This window comes from Nannobrachium achirus, assembly GCF_963921795.1.
Source record: "Nannobrachium achirus genome assembly, chromosome: 6".
Classification (NCBI taxonomy): domain Eukaryota; kingdom Metazoa; phylum Chordata; class Actinopteri; order Myctophiformes; family Myctophidae; genus Nannobrachium; species Nannobrachium achirus.
In genome coordinates, this window is record NC_137815.1 from 22,923,572 (window position 1) to 22,946,713 (window position 23,142).

The following is a 23,142-nucleotide window of genomic DNA, read 5'->3' on the forward strand; positions in this document are numbered from 1 at the left end:
TCATACCACGGTAGCTGTATTTGTGAGCGCTGTCCTGATGCTGCCCGAGGTGGGGCCGGGGGGCAACCGGGACCTGACGGTGGTGGTGGTGTTGTGTGCTGTCAGAGTCACCATTATAGGCCCTGGGGAAGTCGTCGGGTTTATTAGAGACTGCTGGTTGTTGAGCAGGGATTGGCGTAGGGCAGGGAGGTCTTTCTGTGGGGCAGGGAATCAGTCACAGTTTTGTAGATTGTGATAATGTATTACGACCATTAAGGTTGTAATTATGTCCAGTTTATTACAGAGAGTCTGTCTTAGCTCTTACATTGAAAAGAGAGTTCATAAATAAATGGTTTCAAATCTCACCTACCCTATTAGTCATATTTAGTGTGGTTGCCCAGCAGGGCAACCAGACTATTGTTCTTGGTGTTTTTACTCATCATCATCTTTTACTCTAAGGGTTTTCCCATTGAATTACTTGTCCGTGTTACTCATCATCTTGTGTTTACTTTTATTTTAAAGCTGTTTACAAGTGCAAATAAAATGTTACATTGAAAGTGTAACTTTCCGAGTCTGACAATATAATGCACTTGAAGTGTCACAGGACAGACACTTAACTGCAGCATCTAAATCACTATGACAGATTTAAGATCAAATTTTATCAAACTGCCTTATTTAATTTGGTTTATTATATTATTAAGTGCCTTAGGTAGTAGTAGTAGTGGTATTAACACATATGGTGCCAACCCCGAGTTTCCCGAGTTTGTATTGGTACTACCGCTGTGCCAACCCCGAGTTTCCCGAGTTTGGGCCGTTTTTGAAAAAAAAAAAAAAACTTTGGGACCTCCAGAAATGTATTAGGCATGATCGCGATCGCGAAATTGCATGTTTAACCCCCATACCAACTCATTCTTTCAAACATGGCAGCCATGTTTGTTTACATCTGAAGAAAACATAATGGCTGATAAATCATGAATGCCTGAACGGATTTCCAAGCGGATTTTTTTGTTTGAAAGCTGTGAACAGCATCTACACACGTCATCATCTAGGCAGGGGCGTGCACTTTTTACACAATTGCACAATTACATGGAAGTCTATGGTAACCATGGCAACGCAAGACATTGAAGAGAAAAAATCATTGCAACATAAGTGTTTTAATAGATCGTCATTAGAGCATTACTACTGTACCTTGAGGTAGGGGATGAGGTAGGGTTGAGGGGAGCTATTCAGCTCAGCCTGGAGCCGAGTGGTGAACTCCTCTGGCTCAATCTTAGCATCCTAAAAAACAAAAATGGGGTGAGAAATGGGATGAGAACAATAATATGAATAAACAAATAATATATGTTTTAAAGAGACGTACACACACACACACACACACACACACACACACACACACACACACACACACACACACACACACACGTTCATGTAAACCACAACCCAATATGAAATTCTTACTCTACGAAAGTAAATTTTGGCATTTTGGACTCACAAGTAGATCCTGCACCAGGGCTATCACATTCTTGGGGGTTTCTGGGGAGGGGGAATTGCGTTGTGCTAACTTGATCAGTGTGGCCAGAAAGTCCTTGCATTTCTTCACGTTTTCCTGCGTTTCCTGTAAAAATGAATTCATCAACAATAGAAAAGGTGAATACCACACATTGTGAGATTTCTTGTATTTCTGTGGAAAAAAATAGAGCATTACTACTGTACTACTTCAAAATAGGGAGGGAAAAGTGAAAGAATGATTGGAACAGGAAACAAACATGCAAATGGTAGGTAAATTAAAACACCACCCAGTTATATCCTTTACTTTCTAATCTTATCTGCTTTTATCTGCATATGTGTTCTCTGTAAATCGCTTCGAGACTTAATTAAAGTGTTTTGGCCTGAATTTTGCACAAACCTGCGACACCGGTGTGGCTATGATGGCTGGGGTGGAGACTGTGGCCGCTGTACCGCTATTCATGGCAAGGTTGCTTTGAACAGTGCCAGGCTTGGCCATGGTCTGTCCTGCCGTCATCACCGTCTGGGCCTTCTGAGGGACACTCATCTTCACTGACATTGCCTTCCCCACAGGAGCCACTGTGATGGCCTTCTAGATAAACACAGCAATATTTCATGTTAACATTTAGGTATTTAGTTGACAGTATTATCAAGGGTACTTTACTAATACTTTAATGACCCATGAGAAAGATTCAATAACAATAGGATGTAACATATTCATATTATTTGATGTATTATTATTTTAATGCAGATGTAGTAGAGTAGTGAAAGTGCATGGTGAACATTCAGAATTTACAAGCCACTCGTCTTGTCAGTACCAATTTAAAACAGACTGTAACGTAACACCTAAACACAGCCTGAATGGTGTTTTGACACTAATTTAGAACTTCAATACCAAAACGAAATACCTGTTATGCTAACTAGGGTCTTAACAGCGCTGAAACCGATGGCCTGCATGCAGCATTGGGCAGTAATATAAACAGATACATTCTGGCAAGGCAGCTGTTTAAGTGTTAAGCTTATTAGCTTCCTTCTCTGATTATGACCACCCACCTTAGCATGAAATATGAATTAACACTAGCACTTTGAACCCTTAGGAAAAGTATTACTAACACGTTCTATTGTGTTTTACTACTACAGCTAGCTATTCATTTGCATTACGATGATACTTGATCTGATATTGTGGTATTTTGACAGACGACAGACGAAATCAAGGCTTCGGAATGAGTGGATTGCATTGGATTAGATCGATGTGCGTGCACAGAAGACGGATTGTATTTTCGGGTGCTGTTTATTATCGCTGTTTTCCCCGTATCGCTCCATGTTAATGACTGGAGGAGAACTGCCTCAGCACCATGAAAAAAGGTTGGCCAACCAAAAAAACTCTTTCATGCACGGTTTGCTGGCTTGCACGGAGCGATCCGATTGTGTTGTTATGATTTCGTGCTTTGCTTTTTTAAAACATGTTTATAAATAAATAGGAGATTTGTTCGGCAGTACCTCTGTTCAGGGGTTTCTGGCGGGGCTTACAAAGTGTTAAAACACCACCCAGTTATATCCTTTTTCTTTTACTTTCTAATCCTAACTGCTTTTATCTGCATACGGTGTTCTCTGTAAATCGCTTCAAGACTTAATTAAAGTGTTTTGGCCTGAATTTTGCACAAACCTGCGACACCAGTGTGGTTCTGACGGCTGGGGTGGAGACTGCGGCTGCTGTACCGTTATTCATGGTAAGGTTGCTTTTAACAGTGCCAGGCTTGGCCATGGTCTGTCCTGCCGTCATCAACGCCTGGGCCTTCTGAGGGGCACTCATCTTCAATGACATTGCCGTCCCCACATAGGTCGCTGTGATGGCCTTCTAGATAAACACAGCAATATTTCATGTTAACATTTAGGTATTTACAGGGTTCCCACACATTTTGACCAATTAATTTCCCAAACTTTTCCAAAACCTTTCCAGAATATTTAATCCAATTTCCAGGACTATATAACAATAATTCAGCTCAATAACAGGTCGCTTACTCCTATGCGCAATGCCCAAAGACAGGTGGTGTATGCCAGTGGTTCTCAACCTTTTCAGGCCGTGACCCCCGAAATAATCATGTTTTAACTGGGGACGAGCACTAAGAGTTGAGGAATTTTGTATAACACGGTTCTATTGTGAAAATAGCAGATCTACATGCTCACAACGCCTCGCATTTCTGCCTCTAATATTTGACAATTTGTCCCATGTTTAATTTGTCATTTCAGAGGTATTAACAAATCAATAACCAAAGACAATGCATAGCTATTTTTTTCCAGGACCTTCCAGGACCCTTGATAAATTTCAAAACTTTTCCAGTACTGGAAAAATATTTTTCTAATTTCAAAATATTTCCAGGAATTTCCAAATGTAACCTCTACCAGTCTACATAAGACTTTCGCGGGGTTAAAAGAAAGGTAATATAATCTACCCTGATCTCATAAATTGCCCCTAGGGAATCCTCAACACGGAAATCCGTCTCCAGGACAGAGAACTTTAACCCCTGCAATACAAAAAGTATAATTTAAAGGGATCGATCACACCCAAAACTACTTTTTTTACTATAAATTACTCACCCCATGGAGACTTGAATTCATCGATATTGTTTTGTGTTTGTCGCATTCCTAGCCAATAATTTGAGGAGACTCTTTGTGTCTGCATAGGGAACAAAGCAGGCACTTTGTGTCTCCATAGGGAACCACTGTTGGTCAGAAAATTATTGTCTTAGGAACACGACAAAAACAAAAAAAAAGTGGGGGTGAGTAATCAATTCCTTCATTCTATTTGTCAGGTCAGGTTATTACTGTGTGTGATAAAGCAAAGTATCTGGGTCACATCATTGACCACTGACCAATTGAGTGATGATGATGACATATATAGGCAGCGTATGCTGTATGCACAAGCCAATATGCTTAGGAAGAAGTTCTACTTTTGTTCTAATGATGTTAAGATAAACTTGTTCAGAGCCTATTGCACTCCTCTGTATACTGCCCCCTTGTGGGTAAAATATAAGCAGACAGGCATCCAAAAGCTGCAGGTTGCTTACAATGATTGTATGAGGATTCTCCTCAGACAGAGCTTTGTGCATATCTGACGTCTGCTTCTCTCGGAGAGCCTCTCGTTCCTTCTCGGTTCTGCTCGCCTGCACTTCCTGTTTGAGGCGCTCCATTTCCTGCCTGAGACGTTCCATTTCCTGGGTCATGGAGTGGATCCGGGAGTCTTTTTCTACAACGTTGTTGTCGCTTGGGGTTTGCAGCTGTCCGGAGGTCTGGTCCCCTCTCACTGCCATTCTGGGCAGCTGGTGGTACAAATTGGAGGTAGGAAAGGTTAAGTTGGGCACTTGGGCCCTCTAATCATAGTAAAAGTTTTACTTTGTGCGTTCTTTTTCCATCTACTCCAAATCTCTTCCAAAACTCTTATACGTGAGCTGTGGACAGTTTATTTATTATTATTATTATCATTATTACCCTTATTACCCTTATTATTATTACCCTTATTAATGCAAGAACAATGTGCTCACAACGCTTCATGATGTGACAAGCTGTGAGATTGCAGATCACGCTTGCCTGTTACAATACAATGCACCCATTGTACGCATCGAGGACACGGGTGCTACTTCAAACAGCTAACAGGTTTAGTTGTCTTACCGGGCCAGCAGGCATGTTTGTTGGTGTTCGTGTTCCAGGTAGAGGGGCCAGTGCTCCCTGCTGGGCCTGGGCCAGGGCCAGCATCTGGGCATGGGCCTGCATCTGGGCCTGGGCCTGCATCTGGGCCAGGGTCTGGTGGTCGACCATCACCAACTGCCCACTCTCTCTGCTGCGCATCAGCACCATCCCTGAGGCAAATGAAACACAACTCAGGCTTACGGTTATATTAGATTGACTATGATTGATATTGTTAACTGAAACTGCAGTCAAGGATTATGCCCTGTATGAAAACCCAATGCAGTGCTGAAATAAAGTGCTGAAAAAAGGAAAACTGGCTTCACACTAGGTGTGAAGTGAGCGATGCTAGATTTTTGTTAAGTAACTGTGCATAGCAATAGAATGGATCTGTACCTGCAGGAATAGAAAGGTTGCTGATTGTTCCCTTTAGTGCAGATGGTCCTGTGGATGACAGAAGTGAAAGCCTTTATTGCAGTGTTTACACATTATTAATAGTAGGAAAAAAAATCATATTCCGGGATTTGCGTCCTTCCTGTCGCGGATTCGAATCCCGTTCCCGACGACCTTTGCTGCGTGTCACGACCCATCTCTCTCTTTGCCCATTTCCTGTCAGTCTACTGTCCTATCAATAAAGGCATAAAAGCCAAAACACTAAATATGGGTCTGAAGGCACTGTGTGAGTCAGTGTCCAGTGATCAGAAGAAGAAAAGCATAATGAAGCTTAACACTTTCCACACTCAAAACACAAAATCCAAAAAATCTAAGGGGAAAACATCAGCGCCTGGCAAGATCAATGACATTACTGCCCTCCTGCGCATGATCCAAATCATTGCCAGTGGTGGTTGCCTGGCGTTGCCAGCCTCTATCACACACTTCGTTTTGGGAAGTGTGTGATAGAGGTACTACAACACCACTACCGCCAGGGGGTGTTGTTGTGTTCGGTCTGGTTTATTAACCAGGCAAAGTGGTGGAGAACTCAACCTTGTTGACTTTATAGGCAACCACGAGTGCAGTGACTTATCTCCTTCCCTCTTCCAGGAAGATGGCAGGATGAGAACAGGTACCAAGGCAAGCCTAGTGAAGATCAAAGCAGCGCCGGCGGGCCGTATACGCAGACTACACAGACTGCGTAAGGCCCCGCCGACCAAAAAGGCCCCCACCGCCCCCTCCTCAGCAGAAAAGAACTAGTGCTGCATGGATAATCGTTTTCAAACCGAAATCCCAAGCAATACGGAGATGTTTTAATTTTTGAAATCCCTTCATAATTGATCAAATCAAACTGTGGTGACTTTCTTTGCTTCCGCGCATCGCCACACCGCTGAAAGTGAAAGTGAATGTGATGTTTTGGCACAGCTGTGCAGGACTCTGCCACAGCGTGGGAACTAGGGGTGCTGCAGGTGTCCCAGCACCCCTATGGGGAAGTTTTCATTTTTTATTTAAATAAGAAAAGAACAAATCAAACATAGCAAAAATACGTTGCCTGTTGTTGTCGTTTTTTATTTATTCATTTATATATATATGTTTATATATATATATATATATATATATATATATATATATACATTATAAAATAGATTAAAAAACAATAAAAAATATTAGGCCTATTATTTTTTCCAGGAAGGCCCCATAGCAGAATCATGCTTAGGGCCCCCATGGGCCCAGAAACGGCTCTGGATCAAAGACCAAAGTTGCATGCATCCCTGACCTGCCTAAAGATGACAGAAAAACAGCAGTAGTTATTGATGCCATGTATGCCATACACCATTGGTCTTTCCTGAAAGGTGAAGCATTTGGAACAATCGCTGAACGATACCAATGTCTGCTGTTGAATGATGTGCCTGCCAGCACAGATATCATTCACTTGTGCTGTGACCGGTACAGTGGATCTAGTCTTAAGACAGCTCAGCAGAACACAGATATCCTTTGGTAGGTCCAAAACCTACCAAAGAATATGAAGCCAGTATGCATTACACAGCTCTAGATCCACAGGAGGTTTATGCTGTGTCCGCTAAAAAGGCTATATTGAGTTTCCTTTGCGACAAATGGTGTGAAAATGGGAAAACTTAAGTTGGCCCCACAACACATCTTTACCTGGGTCGGGGGTTTAAAGAAGAGACAAGGAGTGTGCCCAATCAAGGAGGGGTCTTTTGAAGATGTCCCTGCACTAGAATCCACACAACAGGAGGCTGATACAATGCATAATACTCCACACACTGTACAGTGTCCAGAATGACTAAGTTGACAGAGTTGTCATCCATATGCCAATGCCACAGACAGCATCATCATGTGCCTTTACTATGCAGCAACCCACCTCAGATCATCAGATGCCTTCCAGAGCTGTGGGCGAGAACAGAGCAAAATGCATACCTTCCTGTCCATCAAATGGTATCAGCACTGGGGCTCGCACAATATCAGCTCCTACATCTGGCTTTGTCTGTTTGTCGAGACTCAGAGCACCTGATTGGCTCACATCACATCTGTCTGTAGGCCCAGGGTCACATTAGCCAAGCTTCGCTGGGACGCTTAATGACTTAATACATTTCATAAATAGCACTGCTCACTTCACACTGGGTGTGATTTTTAACTATGGAGTAGAGAACTGCCCAGGACCCTCTAGAGTGTAACCTCACTGTTCCACTTGGGTTCCTCTCATTCACACACATCTATTCTGTCTTGCTGCGGCTAACCTTCATTCCTCTCCAGGGCAGATCTCCACCTCTCTAAATTTTCCCCTACCTGCTCACTGCTCTCACCACAGATGGCAATGTCATCTGCAAACATCATGGTCCATAGGAATTCCTGTCTAACCTCATCTGTCTAATCACAATAGCGAACAAGAAGGGGAAACTCCTCTGTCACCCCCATAGCACACCTCACCAGCCACTGTCTAACAACTTCCATACATATCCTGCATACTTCTCAGTCACTCCAGACTTCCTCATAGAATACCACAGTTCCTCTCTCGGCACCCTATCACACGCTTTCTTTGTTTAGATCTACAAAGGCTTCTGAACTTCTCTGCCAACATCCTCAAAGCAAATTACTACTTTGCTACCCCGCTACTTCTCAGATATTTTTGAATGGATCGTTGCAAGTGGACAGAGATTATTTTCCAGCCATCCCGGGAGAAAATCTGAGCAACGTAGAATATTTTATGATTTTTCAAAGGTTAGTGAAAATCTCTGAAAGCGTGTCAGGGAACGACATAAGTCAAAAAACAATGGTGGCATTCAATGAGTTAAAGTCACTGAAGTATGAATATAATCCTACAGATGTTAATGTTTTAACAGTAGTTGACTCTCAAATTATAGCGTTCCAACATTATTACATTGAAATTTAGACCGGAATTCAGAGTCATTTTGAGATTTCTTGTCTTTTGTCCAGTATACAGTAGTTTTGATGCTGTCTCACCTGAATTGAGCACCTGTGGCTGTAGCTGACCCAGCATGATGCCTCCTGGGGCTTGATTCCTGAGGTTCTCAATGGGCGTTGTTGCCACGGTAACTTGAGGTCTCAGTATTGCCCCCTGCTGTTGAGGTTGGAATACCTGAAAATGAACATAATGTTGTAGCGACTAGCGACAGAAAAGCAAAGTTGAAATAACTAAGAGAAAGGGGAAAATATATTTGCATGGAGATGGCGTGTCCAACTACAGATGGATATAAATACAAATCAAAAAGCTGAAATGTTTCATGCTGCATTAAGCCCTTTACTAAAATGCTCTCAATTAGACTTATGTTAACGCTGTTTCAATAATAAAGGGTGTAATAAAGGGTATTGAAGCCATCACTACTGGCAACCCACTGTGAATAAATGAAGGCAAGGGGAATGCTATCCTGCTATCCTGGAAAGAAGTTTGCTTAATGGATTATTTTGACTTTAAACACCTTTCAGATGGCTCTTCGAACAAAATCAAAGTTTAATGTATATTCTCTGTGAAAGTGAATGTGCCATTTACCAGTGGGGCCGTCTGCCCTGGTTTGCTGATGGCAGGCTGGAGCTGAGGCGGCTGAGGTCTTGTGACTGGGGCGGTGAGGCTAGGACCTGCGCTACTCAGGACGACTGTAGTGGTGGTGGTGGGGTTGGCGGTGGTGATGGTGGAGGAGGTGGAGGCTGGTCCAGAGGACAGCTGGGGGAGTTGACTCTGCTGAATGAAGGCTGCTGAATCTGGGGTGAGCTGCCTCACTGCTGGGAGGATTTCCTGGAAGACATACAAAAACGGTAGATATTTGAATATCCTTTCCAATTCTGGTGAATTTGATATATATTTGAGCTTTTCATCCGAGTGCATTCTCCGGCAACGACGACAGCCGCGACGTCGCCGGAACTGCCGACAACAGCCGCGGCAGGGCCGGCATGGTGCCACGGCAGACACCGGCACTACTAGCACTTGTAAAGACTGTGGCTCCAGAAGTGCAGAATTAATGCGAAAATTATGTCTGGGCCACAAAATGTGCATATCTGGCAGAAATTGTTTCTGAGCTCAAAAGTTCTCACCATCAAGCAAGCTGTAGGACTTTCAAAAAACTGTCCTTGGCGTGAAGAAACGTTGATGACACCTGCATTAGTCTATTCCCAAAGGAATACCGATACAAGTTACTTCCTTACCTTGAGGAAAGGCACAAGAGAAGGCTGTGGTGAGGAGTTGAGCTCACTGTACAATCTGCTGGTAAAGTCCTCGGCTTCCAGCTTACTCTCCTAGAATACCCAAAGCAGAATAAATAATGAGGATTAAGAACTATTAGCATTTCATTTAACTTGGTCATTATCAATCTCCCTGACAGATGTGAAAGAATACAGTCACACAACTGAAGTCGACTTTAAGAAACGTGCTAGCTATGTGATGCTTGCTCACCAGCAGGTCCTTCACCAGCCCTCTAACATTGGCTGCCGTCTCTGAAGACTGTCTCCCACTTGACGCCAGAATGATCAATGTAGACAAGAAGTTCTTGCACTTCTTTACGTTCTCCATTGTCTCCTACCAGAGACAAATTTAAAGTGATAAAGACAAAGTTCAGTTACATGATTTGAAGATGAGTTACTGTATAAGATATAACATTGTAACATACCTATGTGTTCTGTGCATGCGTCTACAATGGTGACAGCGATATAAATACTGCAATCAACACTTTCTGCAGAGGCCAAGCCTTGTGTGCTCCATGAGACTTGGCTCAACTCACATTGCTCACTGTTGCTGAGGTAACAGTGGTCCCAGCTGTTTGGGTGACAGTCCTGGAGGTCATGCCTGGCAGCGCAGTCCCGCTGGGGGTCTGGGTAAAGAAAGTGAATTCCTACTTAGAGCGATCATGTTTTCTAGGGCTTTCACTAAAACATCCACTGTGTGTTTGGGAGCGTTTAAAGAATAAATAGAATTGTGTGGATACACTTGAAATGACCATGTTTATTTATTTATTTTTAAGATCTTTTTATATTTCAGCTGGAGATTAACGATTTAATTGTGTTTCTGTCGTTGACAATTACATTCCTGTTGTAGGCTTGTATTGTGGTTGCCCCTCTTCTAGCCAAGCCCTGTGTGTTAATTAAGCAATATTACACAAGAGGGTGTGCCATATCGTCAGATATCATCACTTCTGCGCTGCCAACGGAACTCGCCCCAAAGAGTGTAATATTGTGATATATAACGGTTGCCCTAAAAAAAAAACTAATTTCATTGTAATTAAGATATTCGTTGCCACATTTAGCTCCTATGTCCTCGAACTCCACATGAAAACTGCTAGGCAGCTTTTTTTGCGACCAGCACAGCTGATTTCTTTGATTGCAGACATGTCGGAATGGAGACATGTCGGAATGGAGACATGTAACACTTCGTCGGAACAACCTGTGTGTTAATGAGACTTGTCTCAACTCACCTTGCTCACTGTTGCTGAGCTAACAGTGGTCCCAGCTGTTTGGGTGACAGTCCTGGAGGTCATGTCTGGCAGTGCAGTCCCACTGGAGGTCTGGGTAGAGAAAGTTAATTCCTACTTAATGTCATAATGTTATACGTACCAGAGCTTTCACTATACATACATTGTGTGTCTGTGTTTGGGGTGGTTTAAAGAACCACTTTTTTATACATACAAAACAAAAATAAGCTGAAATGTTTTATGATGCATTAACCCCTTTACCAAAATGCTCCCAATTAGACGTACGTTAACTCTGTTTCAAAATACAAGAGAAAACTCAACAAAGCGCAACATTTCCAATGTAGCTTTGAAGTGTAATAAAGGCTATTGAATCCATCACTACTCGCAACCCCCTGTAAATAAATGAAGGTAAGGGGAATGCTATCCTGAAAGGAAGTTTGCTTAATGGATGATTTTTTTGCACCTTTCAGATGGTTCTTCGCACAAAATCAAAGTTATACGTTATACTGTATATTCTCTGTGAAAGTGATATCAGTGGTAGAAAATGTGCCATTTACCAGTGGGGCCGTCTGGCCTGGTTTGTTGGCAGGCTGGAGCTGATGTCTTGTGACTGGGGTGGTGAGGCAAGGAACTGCGCTACTCAGGACGACTGTAGTGGTGGTGGCGGGGGTGGTGATGGTGGAGGAGGTGGAGGCTGGTTCAGAGGACAGCCGGGGGAGTTGACTCTGCTGAATGAAGGCTGCTGAATCTGGGAAGAGCTGCCTCGCAGCCAGGAGGTTTCTCTGGAAGACATACCGAAAGGTAGATCATACATATTTGAATATCCTTCTCAGTATTGGTGAATTTGAATAATTTTATATATAGGCCAATGTGAAATGGGTGGAATTTGTTCCTTGATCTAGTGAGAATGTGCATGCAAAAATTCACGCAAATCACAGGCTGTGTTCATGATTTGAGGCATTTTGTTAAAAACTGAGCAATCCTGCAAATTTTGGAATCCAATGTTAGCCAATCTGGATAGAATATGAAGGAGTAATATCAAAGAATGTGTTTTACACAAGTCGGGCTCCTGGTGGTGCTATAAAAGGCAGATGTGAAAAATGCAGGGCAAAAGCCTTGGCCTCTAAGGAGTGCGCATACATAGTTTAACACTGAAGGGTGGAGTTATAGGTAAAAATACAAATCGTTTTTTAAGTGATATTTCTTCCTCTGCCTAGTGGGAATATGCTTGCACAATTTCATCAAAATTGTACGCTGTGTTCATGACTGTATATTCTCTGTGAAAGTGATATCAGTGGTAGAAAATGTGCCATTTACCAGTGGGGCCGTCTGCCCTAGTTTGCTGATGGCAGGCTGGGGCTGATGTCTTGTGACCGGGGTGGTGAGGCAAGGACCTGCGCTACTCAGGACGACTGTAGTGGTGGTGGCCGGGGTGGTGATGATGATGGTGGAGGAGGTGGAGGCTGGTTCAGAGGACAGCTGGGGGAGTTGATTCTGCTCAATGAAGGCTGCTGAATCCGGGAAGAGCTGCCTCACGGCCGGGAGGCTTCTCTGGAAGACATACCGAAATGTAGATCATAGATATTTGAATATCCTTCTCAGTATTGGTGAATTTGAATTATTTTATATATAGGCCTACTTTATGTTTGAGCAAATTGAGCACCAGGAGCACAAGTCGGGCTCCTGGTGGCGCTATAAAAGGCAGATGTGAAAAATGCAGGCCAAAAGCCTTGGCCTCTAAGGAGTGTGCATACATAGTTTAACACTGAACGGTGGAGTTATAGGTAAAAACACGAATCGTTTTTTAAGTGATATTTCCTCCTCTGCCTAGTGGGAATATGCGTGCAAATTTCATCAAAATTGTACACTGTGTTCATGATGTGAGGAATTTTGTTCAAAACGGAGCAATCCTGCAAACTTTGGAAGGCAATCTTAGCCAATCAAGATGGAATATGGTAAATCGGACAGATTCATGTTGATCACATGACTGTAGAGATACTGTCTACCGATTTGCGTGATTTTTGGACAAAATCTGTAGCAATACTGTCCAAAACTTTGTTCTGATTGGCATCCAGGGAGTGTGTGTGTGCACAGTTTGGCAGCGACCGGGCCAACGGTGCCGGAGATTAGCTGGTAACAGACGGACAGACGGACGGAGACAATAAAAATGCATTAGTCGATTCTCCCAAAGGAATACCAATACAAGTTGCTTCCTTACCTTGAGGAAAGGCACAAGATACGTCTGTGGTGAGGAGTTGCGGAGTTGGGACAATCTGCTGATGAATTCCTCCGCTTCCAGCTTACTATCCTAGAATACCCAAAGCAGCATAAATAATGACAATTTTATTAGCATTTCATTTAACTTAGTGTGGTTGTCCTGAGTGTAGTACTTTGCTTTCTTTCTTTCTTTCTTTCTTTCTTTCCGGATAAACTTTATTTTGCACACACTTGGGCCATTATGTCAAATCGACCGGCATCAGGACTCGTCTGCTTGCAATCTGCTAAGAGATACATTATATATAGTGTAATTTATAGTAATGTATTTGTGAATAACCTTTCTCTATTGACTTGAATGGGAAAATACAAACTTTTCCCAAATATGGAGAATTGGAGATGACTTACATCATAGATGTCTGTCATAGACCACATGAGACTGACACATTATGTCCATACAGTATATGGTCATTCCAAGATATGGGTTTAATATTGATGAGATCAGAGATCTCCATAATGGGCATAAAAGGGACGAGGACGGATGTATTCCGGCTAACTATTTTGTCCCTTTCATGCCCATATATGCATATCTCTGTATCTGTCCGTCCTTGTCCCAATTTGAGAGGCGCTCAAATTGGGACAAGGACGGACAGATACAGAGATATGCATATATGGGCATGAAAGGGACAAATGGTTAGACGGAATACATTTCCCAACAGATTCCTCGTGACTCGCGTCAGGGCAACCACACCTGCAATTTCTCATGTGAAAGGGGGCCCTTCAGTTGTGTGAAAATACAGTCACACAACTGAAGGACCGTGCAAGCTGCTTACCAGCAGGTCCTTCACCAGAGCTGCTGTCTCTGAAGACTGTCTCCTACTTGACGCCAGCTTGATCAATGTAGACAAGTAGTTCTTGCACTTGTTCACGTCCTCCATTGTCTCCTGCCAGAAACAAATAACAAATTTAGACTGAGAAAGACAACGTTCAGTCACATGTATGTAAAGGGGCGACAGTGGCTCAGGAGGTAGACCGGGTTCCAGGTTCGATTCCCGGCTCCTCCTGGCTATGTCCTTGAGCAAGACACTCAACCCCTAACTGCTCCCGATGAGCAGGTTGGTACATTGCATGGTTTCCTCCACCATCGGTGTGTGATTGGGTGAATGTGAAATACATTGTAAAGCGCTTTGGAGCAAAGTGCTATGTAAAATAGAGTGACGACTTGTTATAAAGTATAAATAGCATTGTAAGATAACTGGGCGTGCATGTGTATACAATGGTGACGGAAATGGTGACAGCAATATAAATACTACCATCAACATTTTCTGCAGAGAAGCCCTGTGTGCTGAACTAGGCATTACCGGGGCGGCACTAAAGTGGTTCTCCTCTTACCTGTCTGACCGGACCTACCAGGTCTCATGGAAAGGTTTGCTGTCATCCACCTGAACCCTCCAAACCGGAGTCCCCCAGGGATCTGTACTTGGCCCTCTCCTTTTCTCCCTGTACACTAAATCCCTTGGTGCTGTCATCTCTGCTCACAACCTATCCTATCCCTGCTATGCTAATGACACTCAACTGTTTTTGTCCTTCCCCCACCCAGGTGGAAGAACACATTGCTGCATGCCTGACCGACATCTCACTGTGGATGTCAGCCCACCACCTCAAGCTGACCCGGACAAGACAGAGCTTCTCTTCTTCCCAACTTAGGCCATGGCTACACGGAGCTGGATTTTTCATATATCCCTGTTTTTCAGATATCCACATAGAAAAATATCTAGGTCCACACGGAGCTGGATATTTCATATATCCTGGTTTTTCAGATATCCACATAGAAAGATATCTAGGTCCACACGACAAAGATATCTAGGTCTAACAAGCACACACACAGTAAAGTCTTCAGAGAAAGAGATATCTTTCTTCTAGATATTTTTCTATGTGGATGTCTGAAAAACCTGGATATATGAAATATCCAGCTCCGTGTAGCCATGGCCTAAGTCTTGGGCACTGAGGCGCTCCAACCAGTTATTTTAGAGTTGTGCATACTACTAGTATCCACCAAACGTTTCCTCAAAACTCTTAAGTGTAACCACTACCCAGTCATACAGACAGCAATGTTAGCTTAGCTTAACTTAGCTCATGTGAATATTTTGTGTTTACAGTGAGAAACACTAATAATGTAATTTCCTCTTCAAAGCACTTAAAACACAGACAGGGCAGGGCATAGCATGAACCATTATGTATTCTTAGTCCAGTAAAAATAAGGCTGAGGTTGGACAAAATTGTATTGTTTAGTTTTTCAACTGATTCTGACAGGAAATTAGGTCACTAGCCAGGATAAAACATCTACCATGATCTGCTCACTGCAAATACCCACAGTGGCCAAATCAAGTTGGGCTCCCATCGACTTTCTATACAGGAGGAAAATACCCAGAAAAGAAAATTGCTTTACGTAGGATGTGAGGGGTCTAACTAGGGGTTTGTCATGATGCTGAATCCATTGCAAGCATTTGTTTTGCACAAAAACATTCATTGGCCCCATAAACCCACTAAGCACGCCGTCTAAAAGTGGTCTAATAGTGGTATAGATTTGAAAGTTTTTTTGTCGTCTAAACTTAGACTAGACGACTAATAGACGTCTAATAGTCGTCTAAATATAGACGGTCTGCATTTAGACGACTATTAGACGTCTATTAGTCGTCTAGTTTAAGTTTAGACAACAAAAAACCTTTCAAATCTATACCACTATTAGACCACTTTTAGACGGCGTGCTTAGTGGGAAACGCCCACAAAACTGTGGAAAAGTGATGACTCATCACTTTTCATCACTAAACCATAATTTCCTGGGGCCATTGTTAGCCCAAGGAATGTTTTTGTGCAAAACAAATGCTTGCAATGGATTCAGCATCATGTCAAACCCCTAGTTAGACCCCTCACATCCTACTTAAAGCAGATCTTTTTTCTGGGTATTTTCCTCCTGTATAGAAAGTCGATGGGAGCCCAACTTGATTTGGCCACTGTGGGTATTTGCAGTGAGCAGATCAGGGTAGATTTTTTTATCCTGGCTAGTAGACCTAATTTCCTGTCAGAATCAGTTGAAAAACTAAATAATACAATTTTGTCCAACCTGAGTGTATTTTTCCCCCTAGATTTACTAGACTATTTTCCACATATTTACCTGAAACAGGGAGAAGAGTGTATTGAACAACACAGATGTCTTCTCTCATTCAAAGGTCTATAGCATAGCAGACTCCATCTCAGAGTAGGTCATTACAGGCATTACTAGCCGATTCTCTTCACTATAGAAATACTATGAAATCCAATGAATCAACTAGGGTAAAATAAGGAAAGAAGGGGGGGCACTGGGAAAACCACTTGTACACACAAACAAACCTCCTCGCTGATGGGGAGGAGAAAAAAAAAACGTTGTGGGGAAAAAAAGCATGATTGAGCCTTGAGGATGGTGCCCCCTTGTGGTTGATGATGCCCCGTGCAGCCCGCTGATTCAAGGCACACATTGCATCAGTCACCCGGTCCTGTAGAGTGTTGTAAAATCAGACCCTTCCTCACCCAGGAGGCAGCCCAGCTCCTCAACCAGACATCTGTCATTTCTAAACTTGACTATTGTAACTCTCTCCTCGGCATGTGCACTTAAACCTCTCCAACTGATCCAAAATGCCGCGGCACGACTGGTCTTCAACCAGCCAAAATGTCTCCCCCCTTCTCTGCTCCCTCCACTGCCTCCCGGTTGCGGCTCGCACTGAATACAAAACACTGATGCTGACCTTCAAAGCAGCCAAAGGTACGGCTTCTCCATACCTCCAAAACCTGATCAACCCCTACAACACCACCCGTTCGCTCAGATCAGCCAACACAGGGATGCTGACAGAACCCTCGCTAAAAGCTCCAGGACAAAAGTCCACTCGTCCTCGACAATTTGCCCTCCAGGCCCCCAAACTGTGGAATAAACTCCCTGTCGCACTTAGAACAACAGACTCACTCCCTAGCTTCCGCCGTGGACTGAAGACACCTTTTCAGACTCCACTTAAACCACTGAAACACTCAATGACCATACATGAAGCTAGTTAGCACTTTTTTGTTTTTTAGAAACTTTTTTTAATGATTATATTGTTTTTCTAGATTGATATTTATATGCATTTGATATATTGTTGTTGATGTTCTGACATATTATCTTGTTCATTATAGTGATGTATTATCTGCTTATTGTAAGTCGCTTTGGATTAAAAGCGTCTGCTAAATGCCTAAACTGTAAACTGTTAAAGAGACTTGTCTCAACTCACATTGCTCACTGTTGCTGAGGTAACAGTGGTCCCAGCTGTTTGGGTGACAGTCCTGGAGGTCATGGTTGGCAGTGCAGTCCCGTTGGGGGTCTGGGTAGAGAAAGTTAATTTCTACTTAGATCTGTCATAATGTTATTTCAATAAACATCCACTTAGTTTAGTTTAGTTTAGTTTATTTGATCACTCACATACATGTATCAGGTCATACATCCACTTAGTCATTGTTACAGGTGATCAAAAGGAATAGGCTGAAGCTGAAAGCTTATGAATGCCTATACTAGTATACATGGACTAAGTACAATGATTGGTTGTTGCAGTGTTTAAAATTTAAGGATACATCGGCCTATAGCAGATATGAGAAAAGAATGATGAAAAGGTAAAAAAAAAAAAAAACAAGAGAATAAATAAAATAAATGGAGATAAAGGAACCATTATAAAGGGAATTTCCATATACATCAACAATGGCAATTCAGGAATCCGAAATATGTTATAAGAGTATAACATTTTACCTTCTAGTAATAATTATAATGAGAATAATAATGATAATGAGATAAATGAATAGATACTGAATACATGCATACATGTTTAAACGCATAAATGGATAAATGTATGAAATGAAACTCCAACAAACAGAATTAATTGGATGAAACAATTAAACAGATACTTTGATGAAAAAAAAAAAAAAAAAAAAAGCTTCAAAAAGTAAGTAAAGATTATATTATACTGTATTTAGCAAGGATATTGGATTTGAGTAGTTTTTTAAATTGTAAAATATTTTTACTATGTTTGATCTCTTCTGTCAAACTGTTCCAGATCTTAACTCCACAGACTGAAATGCACATACTCTTACGGGTGGTCTGAGCACCTGCTTGTTTGAAATTTAGTTCCCACCTAAGGTCATAGCCACCCTCCCTATCAGTAAACAAAGCCAGAATGTTCGTTGTGTGTTTGGGGTGGTTTAAAGAATTATTATATTGTGTGGAGAGAGAGAGAGAGAGAGAGAGAGAGAGAGAGAGAGAGAGAGAGAGAGAGAGAGAGAGAGAGAGAGAGAGAGAGAGAGAGAGACTTCAATAAACAGCTGCTTGTACATCAACTTAGTTCATTTAAGAAATATACTCCAGTCCAGCCTCACTTGATCAGTCATATTAAACTGTAACTAGAGCAGTGCTCTTCCGAGCACAGGTCTCCACCAGGTCATGTATGTTATTGTGGCCTCCTGGTGGTGCTATAATAGGCCAATGTGAAAAGGGAGCCTTGTCTTCTTCGGCCTTTCACAGCAATCTGACACTTCATGAGTGGCATTTGCTCCTTGACCTAATGGGAATGTGCGTGCAAAATGTTTTGGAAATCACAAGCTGCGTTCATGATTTGAGGCATTTTGTTCAAAATGGACCAATCCTGCATACTTTGGAAGCCAATGTTAGCCAATTAGGATGAAATATGAAAAGGTTTTTCCTTGCACATATAAGGTTTTACACCGGTAAAGTTATACTGTAGGTAAAAAACACAAATCTGCCTGTTATAGCGCCACCATGAGGCTAATTTGAAAAATGTGAAGTGCCATTTCTTCCTCTGCTTATTGGGGATGTGCATGCACACTTTCACCAAAATTGCACGCTGTGTTCATGATTTTAAGCATTAGATCAGAGATTAGCTCTTAACTGATGAACGGACGGACGGACACACATGGACGGATAGGGTGCATAACATAGTCTCCCCATGCTTTCGGCCTGGTGGATATAATTAAAGCTGCAAGCAGCATTGACAGGGCCCTCGTGCATCTTGTGTACGGGACAAATATTGAACAATCAGAAGAACTGGGAGCAGAGCTAATATTGAATTTCAATATTGTGTTGCCGTATAGTACACTTTTCTGGATCAGGTTCCCACTCGAAAATCTTGAAAGTGTTCGCAGCCCACCCATCTGACCACTTTAACACTGCTGCTGTGCTAAGTGGTTAAGTTGTTTATTTGAATGTCCTAATAACGAGACGTCTATATATGTGCAAACTTTGCCCTCACCTCTTTGATCATCCCCGTACTACCAGAACTGCACTCCTGCGCTGCAGATCTTGTGTCTTCACTGACCGGGGCCAGGGTGTGTTTCTGCAGTGCTGGGACGGTGGGAGTGGAGCAGGCAGTCTGCTGGAGAGCCCCCAGCACCGAGGACAAGGCTTCATTAACAGAGAGCTCAGGACGGACAGGGTAACTCTTCTTACACAGGGGACACACATAGTCTCCTGTGGGCCTTGGCTCTGCCCAGTGTGTATTGATGCAATTCTTGCAGAAACTGTGTCCACAGGGAATGGAGACGGGGTCCGTCATTTTGGAAGAACACTTACAGCACTGGAGCAGTAGGCCTACATTGGAGATGGAGATGAACTCACTGGAGCTGAGGGGGTGAGAGTGAAGAAACAGATGGAGAGAGAGATAGGCAATGTTGAGAACTGAGCAGAAACCTTCCATATTTAAATGTCCATAATGTATTTTTGTATAATTATGAATTCCCTACTTCCTCACCTCACATCAGGAGCAGGAGCATTGACGTTGATGGGTGGATTCGTTGACTTGGTACTCTTGGGAGAAGCACAGTCTGTGCTCTTCTTCATGCTGAAAACCAAACAGTAAAGCTTGCTTTAAAGGAATTGACTGGCAAGACAGTCTCATTGATTGTGTTGTCATAATATAAAAAATATATAAAATATATATATATATATTATCTGATACAGAAACGGTCATTAAATTAAATATACAAATAATTCATTTTAAACAATTCACCTTTTATTCATACTCCTTCTGCCGGAGCTCTTCAGTTTATCATATAATATCTTCACTTCTTCATACTGCACAGTGACATCTGAAACAATATTGATGCAATATTCTTTATTTAATTTCTTTCAATTGAAAATGTCAATATACACGACTGTTTGACTGTGAAATCTTCCAGTTACCTGGGACAGAGTTGTCATTTGCGTTGATTGACTGGTCAATGGATGTCAACATGTCTTCTTGTAATGTTTCCAACAATTTATCCTAGAATGAAGATGAACCGCTCAGTGCCAGAATGTTTTAGCTCAGTGGAAATGTATATACATTTGCAATACAATACATTAACACAGTTTTAATTTCCCACTGTGTGTGTGTGTGTGTGTGTGTGTGTGTGTGTGTGTGTGTGTGTGTGTGTGTGTGTGTGTGTGTGTGTGTGTGTGTGTGTGTGTGTGTGTGTGTGTGTGTGTGAAAGAGAGAGAGTTTGAAGAGTGTCAAGACAAACCTTCAGACTCTCCACTTTATACAGCATGCGTTCCTTAGCCTTTTCAAACATGGATTTTGAATTGTTAGCCTTTGCAGACATGGAATTTGATTTGATAAGATGCGCTTGCATCTCTTGCCTCATGTTTTCCAGCATGCCTTTTCCACGGTGCTCTTTTGCTTCTATAGTATAGCAAACACAAACAGAAATAGAACTAAATTAATCCTTATCACATTGGTATTACAGTATGTTGAACAGGTAAAGGACCTACACACCTTATTTCTTTTACACGCTCAACCCAAAAGTCCTCCAGTGCAAAGTGAGAGGACACATGTTTTGGTCACAAGACCATCGTCAGTGCCGTACTGTAGGAATATTACAGTATGCTTCAATATAAATGTCCTACATAGGGCATTAACGAAAAAGTCGTTAAGTCGATTCAGTTGACTTCATTACACAAGTCGACTCCCACCAGAGAAAGTTGAAAAGAAAAATCTATTGTGAAAATAGAAGATCTACATGTCGGCTATTTTCACAATTTCTGCCTCTATATATTTGACAATTTGGCCAATGTTTAATTTGTCATTTTAGGGGTATTAAAAGGTCCTTTAATTGACTTTAGAAATGTGCAGATACCCTCACTTAAACTTTATGTTGGTTTGTTTACAGTTGAGTGAGAAACATTAAGTTAATCATCTGGGGACCCCCCAAAATAATTGGGGGGTCGTGTGTGATGTGATGACGTCATCAAACGATAAAGTCGACTTCAACTCAACTTTTTACTGAGTCGAGTCGTTAATGCCCTAGTCCTACACATGTAGGAAGAATGCATAAGAGGGTATTCGTCTTAGTTGACACATTTGTAATGTGCCATTGTTACTCACTGTCATAACATGGCTGCATGGATTCCTGGATTGACTTTGTTAGACTTAAGTAGATTTCTTTCTTTTCTTCACGGATGACATTGGCAAGTTTTTTCTTTAATTGTTCCTCCTGTTAACAATAACGTGAAGATTAAAAAGCAATCCATGAGCATTACATATTCTGCCTATAGAACAATTATTGTTGTGGTAATAATACTGCAGATAAAAAGTCCTTCAAAATGAGCAGTAATTATACCTCTGTCTTTAGAAAAGTAACTTGCAATTTAAGCCCTTTGCACTGCTTGTCACTGAGGCTGTCTGTATCAAGTGTGAATTTATCGATGGCCTCTTTGATGGGTCCAGGTCTTCCTTCATTCCTGAAATATATGATCTGCTTTGAGTTAAAGAGGCACTTTTAGACATGCCCTCCCTCTCCCCAAAGCTGGAAGAAATCATTTGATGTCTACTGACAGTAGGTACTCACGGGAAGGTCTTGCTGAACTCTTGATCAATGCTTTCTCTCAAGTGTTTAGATAACTTCTCATTGAGATTCACTTCAGTCTTTCTTCCGTTTTTTTGTTTTTTGTAAATGCCGTTCTTCTGAACTAAAAACTTCAAACTTGAATGATGTTGGCCTACAGTTTTTCCTTTCTGAAATAATTGAGAAGATCGCATTACAAGGCAGTCACATTTTGGTACAGATATTATTCACATATGGCTATTTTCAACAACCAAGTGAACCATGATGTGCTGTATAACACATTTCACATGGCTCTAGATTAGCTTCAATACATTACGGCTGGGTTTCACATAAGATTCTCAGAACCTAATTTGGATCCTGCTCCTTTTTATTAGTTCTATTTTAGGGTAAGTGAAATTATGTTGTTAAAATAAGTGTTAATATGCTCTATATTCTAATATTACTCATTTAGCTATAGAGGGCTCTATTTTCATTGTCTTAAAGGAGTAGTTCACCCCCAAAGTGACTTTTTTTCTATTGATTAGTCACGCCATGGAGACTAGAGTTCAATAATAATTTTAGTTTTTTGTCGCATTCCTAAGACAAAAATGTGATAACAGTAAATTTACCCCCATTGATTCCGGACCGGAATCAATGGGGGTAAATTTACTCGAATCAAATTTTATTGAACTCTACTCTCCATGTCATGAGTAATCAATAGAAAAAAAGTCATTTTAGGGGTGAACTACTCCTTTAAGTACCGGCTCTTGTCCATCTCCGACCAACAAACTTTTCGTCGGAAATGTCCGGTTCAACTCCAAAATGACGTCACTCGCATCTTCATTACCCCGAATTGGAGCTGCACGTCGAAAGGTCGGAACTCTCTGATGAAATGTTTGGTGGTCGAAGACAGTATGGACAGGCCTTTAAGTTAAGGCATAAGAGCTGGCACTTAAAACACTCAAAATACAACCCTGAGTGTTTGGTTCAGTAACAAAGGCGTCCCTGCCACTCCAGC

The 23,142-nt window shown here is 41.9% G+C and overlaps 1 protein-coding gene across 1 annotated transcript in view; it reads right to left on the minus strand.

The window, feature by feature from the left end:
- The window catches only part of LOC308286911 (uncharacterized protein), a gene marked incomplete at both ends in the record, with an annotated part of 28,815 nt that continues 5,673 nt past the window's right edge, over positions 1–23,142 (minus strand). The window contains 26 exons of the mRNA XM_080728033.1: positions 1–195; positions 1,168–1,257; positions 1,472–1,594; positions 1,886–2,077; positions 3,152–3,343; positions 4,554–4,805; positions 5,155–5,342; positions 8,584–8,719; positions 9,131–9,373; positions 9,781–9,870; positions 10,028–10,150; positions 10,353–10,442; positions 11,043–11,132; positions 11,597–11,821; positions 12,357–12,590; positions 13,258–13,347; positions 14,087–14,197; positions 17,552–17,641; positions 19,574–19,943; positions 20,072–20,161; positions 20,330–20,408; positions 20,503–20,584; positions 20,823–20,983; positions 21,686–21,794; positions 21,921–22,041; positions 22,149–22,315. Of these exons, the coding sequence (XP_080584159.1) occupies positions 1–195; positions 1,168–1,257; positions 1,472–1,594; positions 1,886–2,077; positions 3,152–3,343; positions 4,554–4,805; positions 5,155–5,342; positions 8,584–8,719; positions 9,131–9,373; positions 9,781–9,870; positions 10,028–10,150; positions 10,353–10,442; positions 11,043–11,132; positions 11,597–11,821; positions 12,357–12,590; positions 13,258–13,347; positions 14,087–14,197; positions 17,552–17,641; positions 19,574–19,943; positions 20,072–20,161; positions 20,330–20,408; positions 20,503–20,584; positions 20,823–20,983; positions 21,686–21,794; positions 21,921–22,041; positions 22,149–22,315 (3,933 nt within the window). The remainder of the gene's footprint in view (positions 196–1,167; positions 1,258–1,471; positions 1,595–1,885; positions 2,078–3,151; positions 3,344–4,553; positions 4,806–5,154; positions 5,343–8,583; positions 8,720–9,130; positions 9,374–9,780; positions 9,871–10,027; positions 10,151–10,352; positions 10,443–11,042; positions 11,133–11,596; positions 11,822–12,356; positions 12,591–13,257; positions 13,348–14,086; positions 14,198–17,551; positions 17,642–19,573; positions 19,944–20,071; positions 20,162–20,329; positions 20,409–20,502; positions 20,585–20,822; positions 20,984–21,685; positions 21,795–21,920; positions 22,042–22,148; positions 22,316–23,142) is intronic.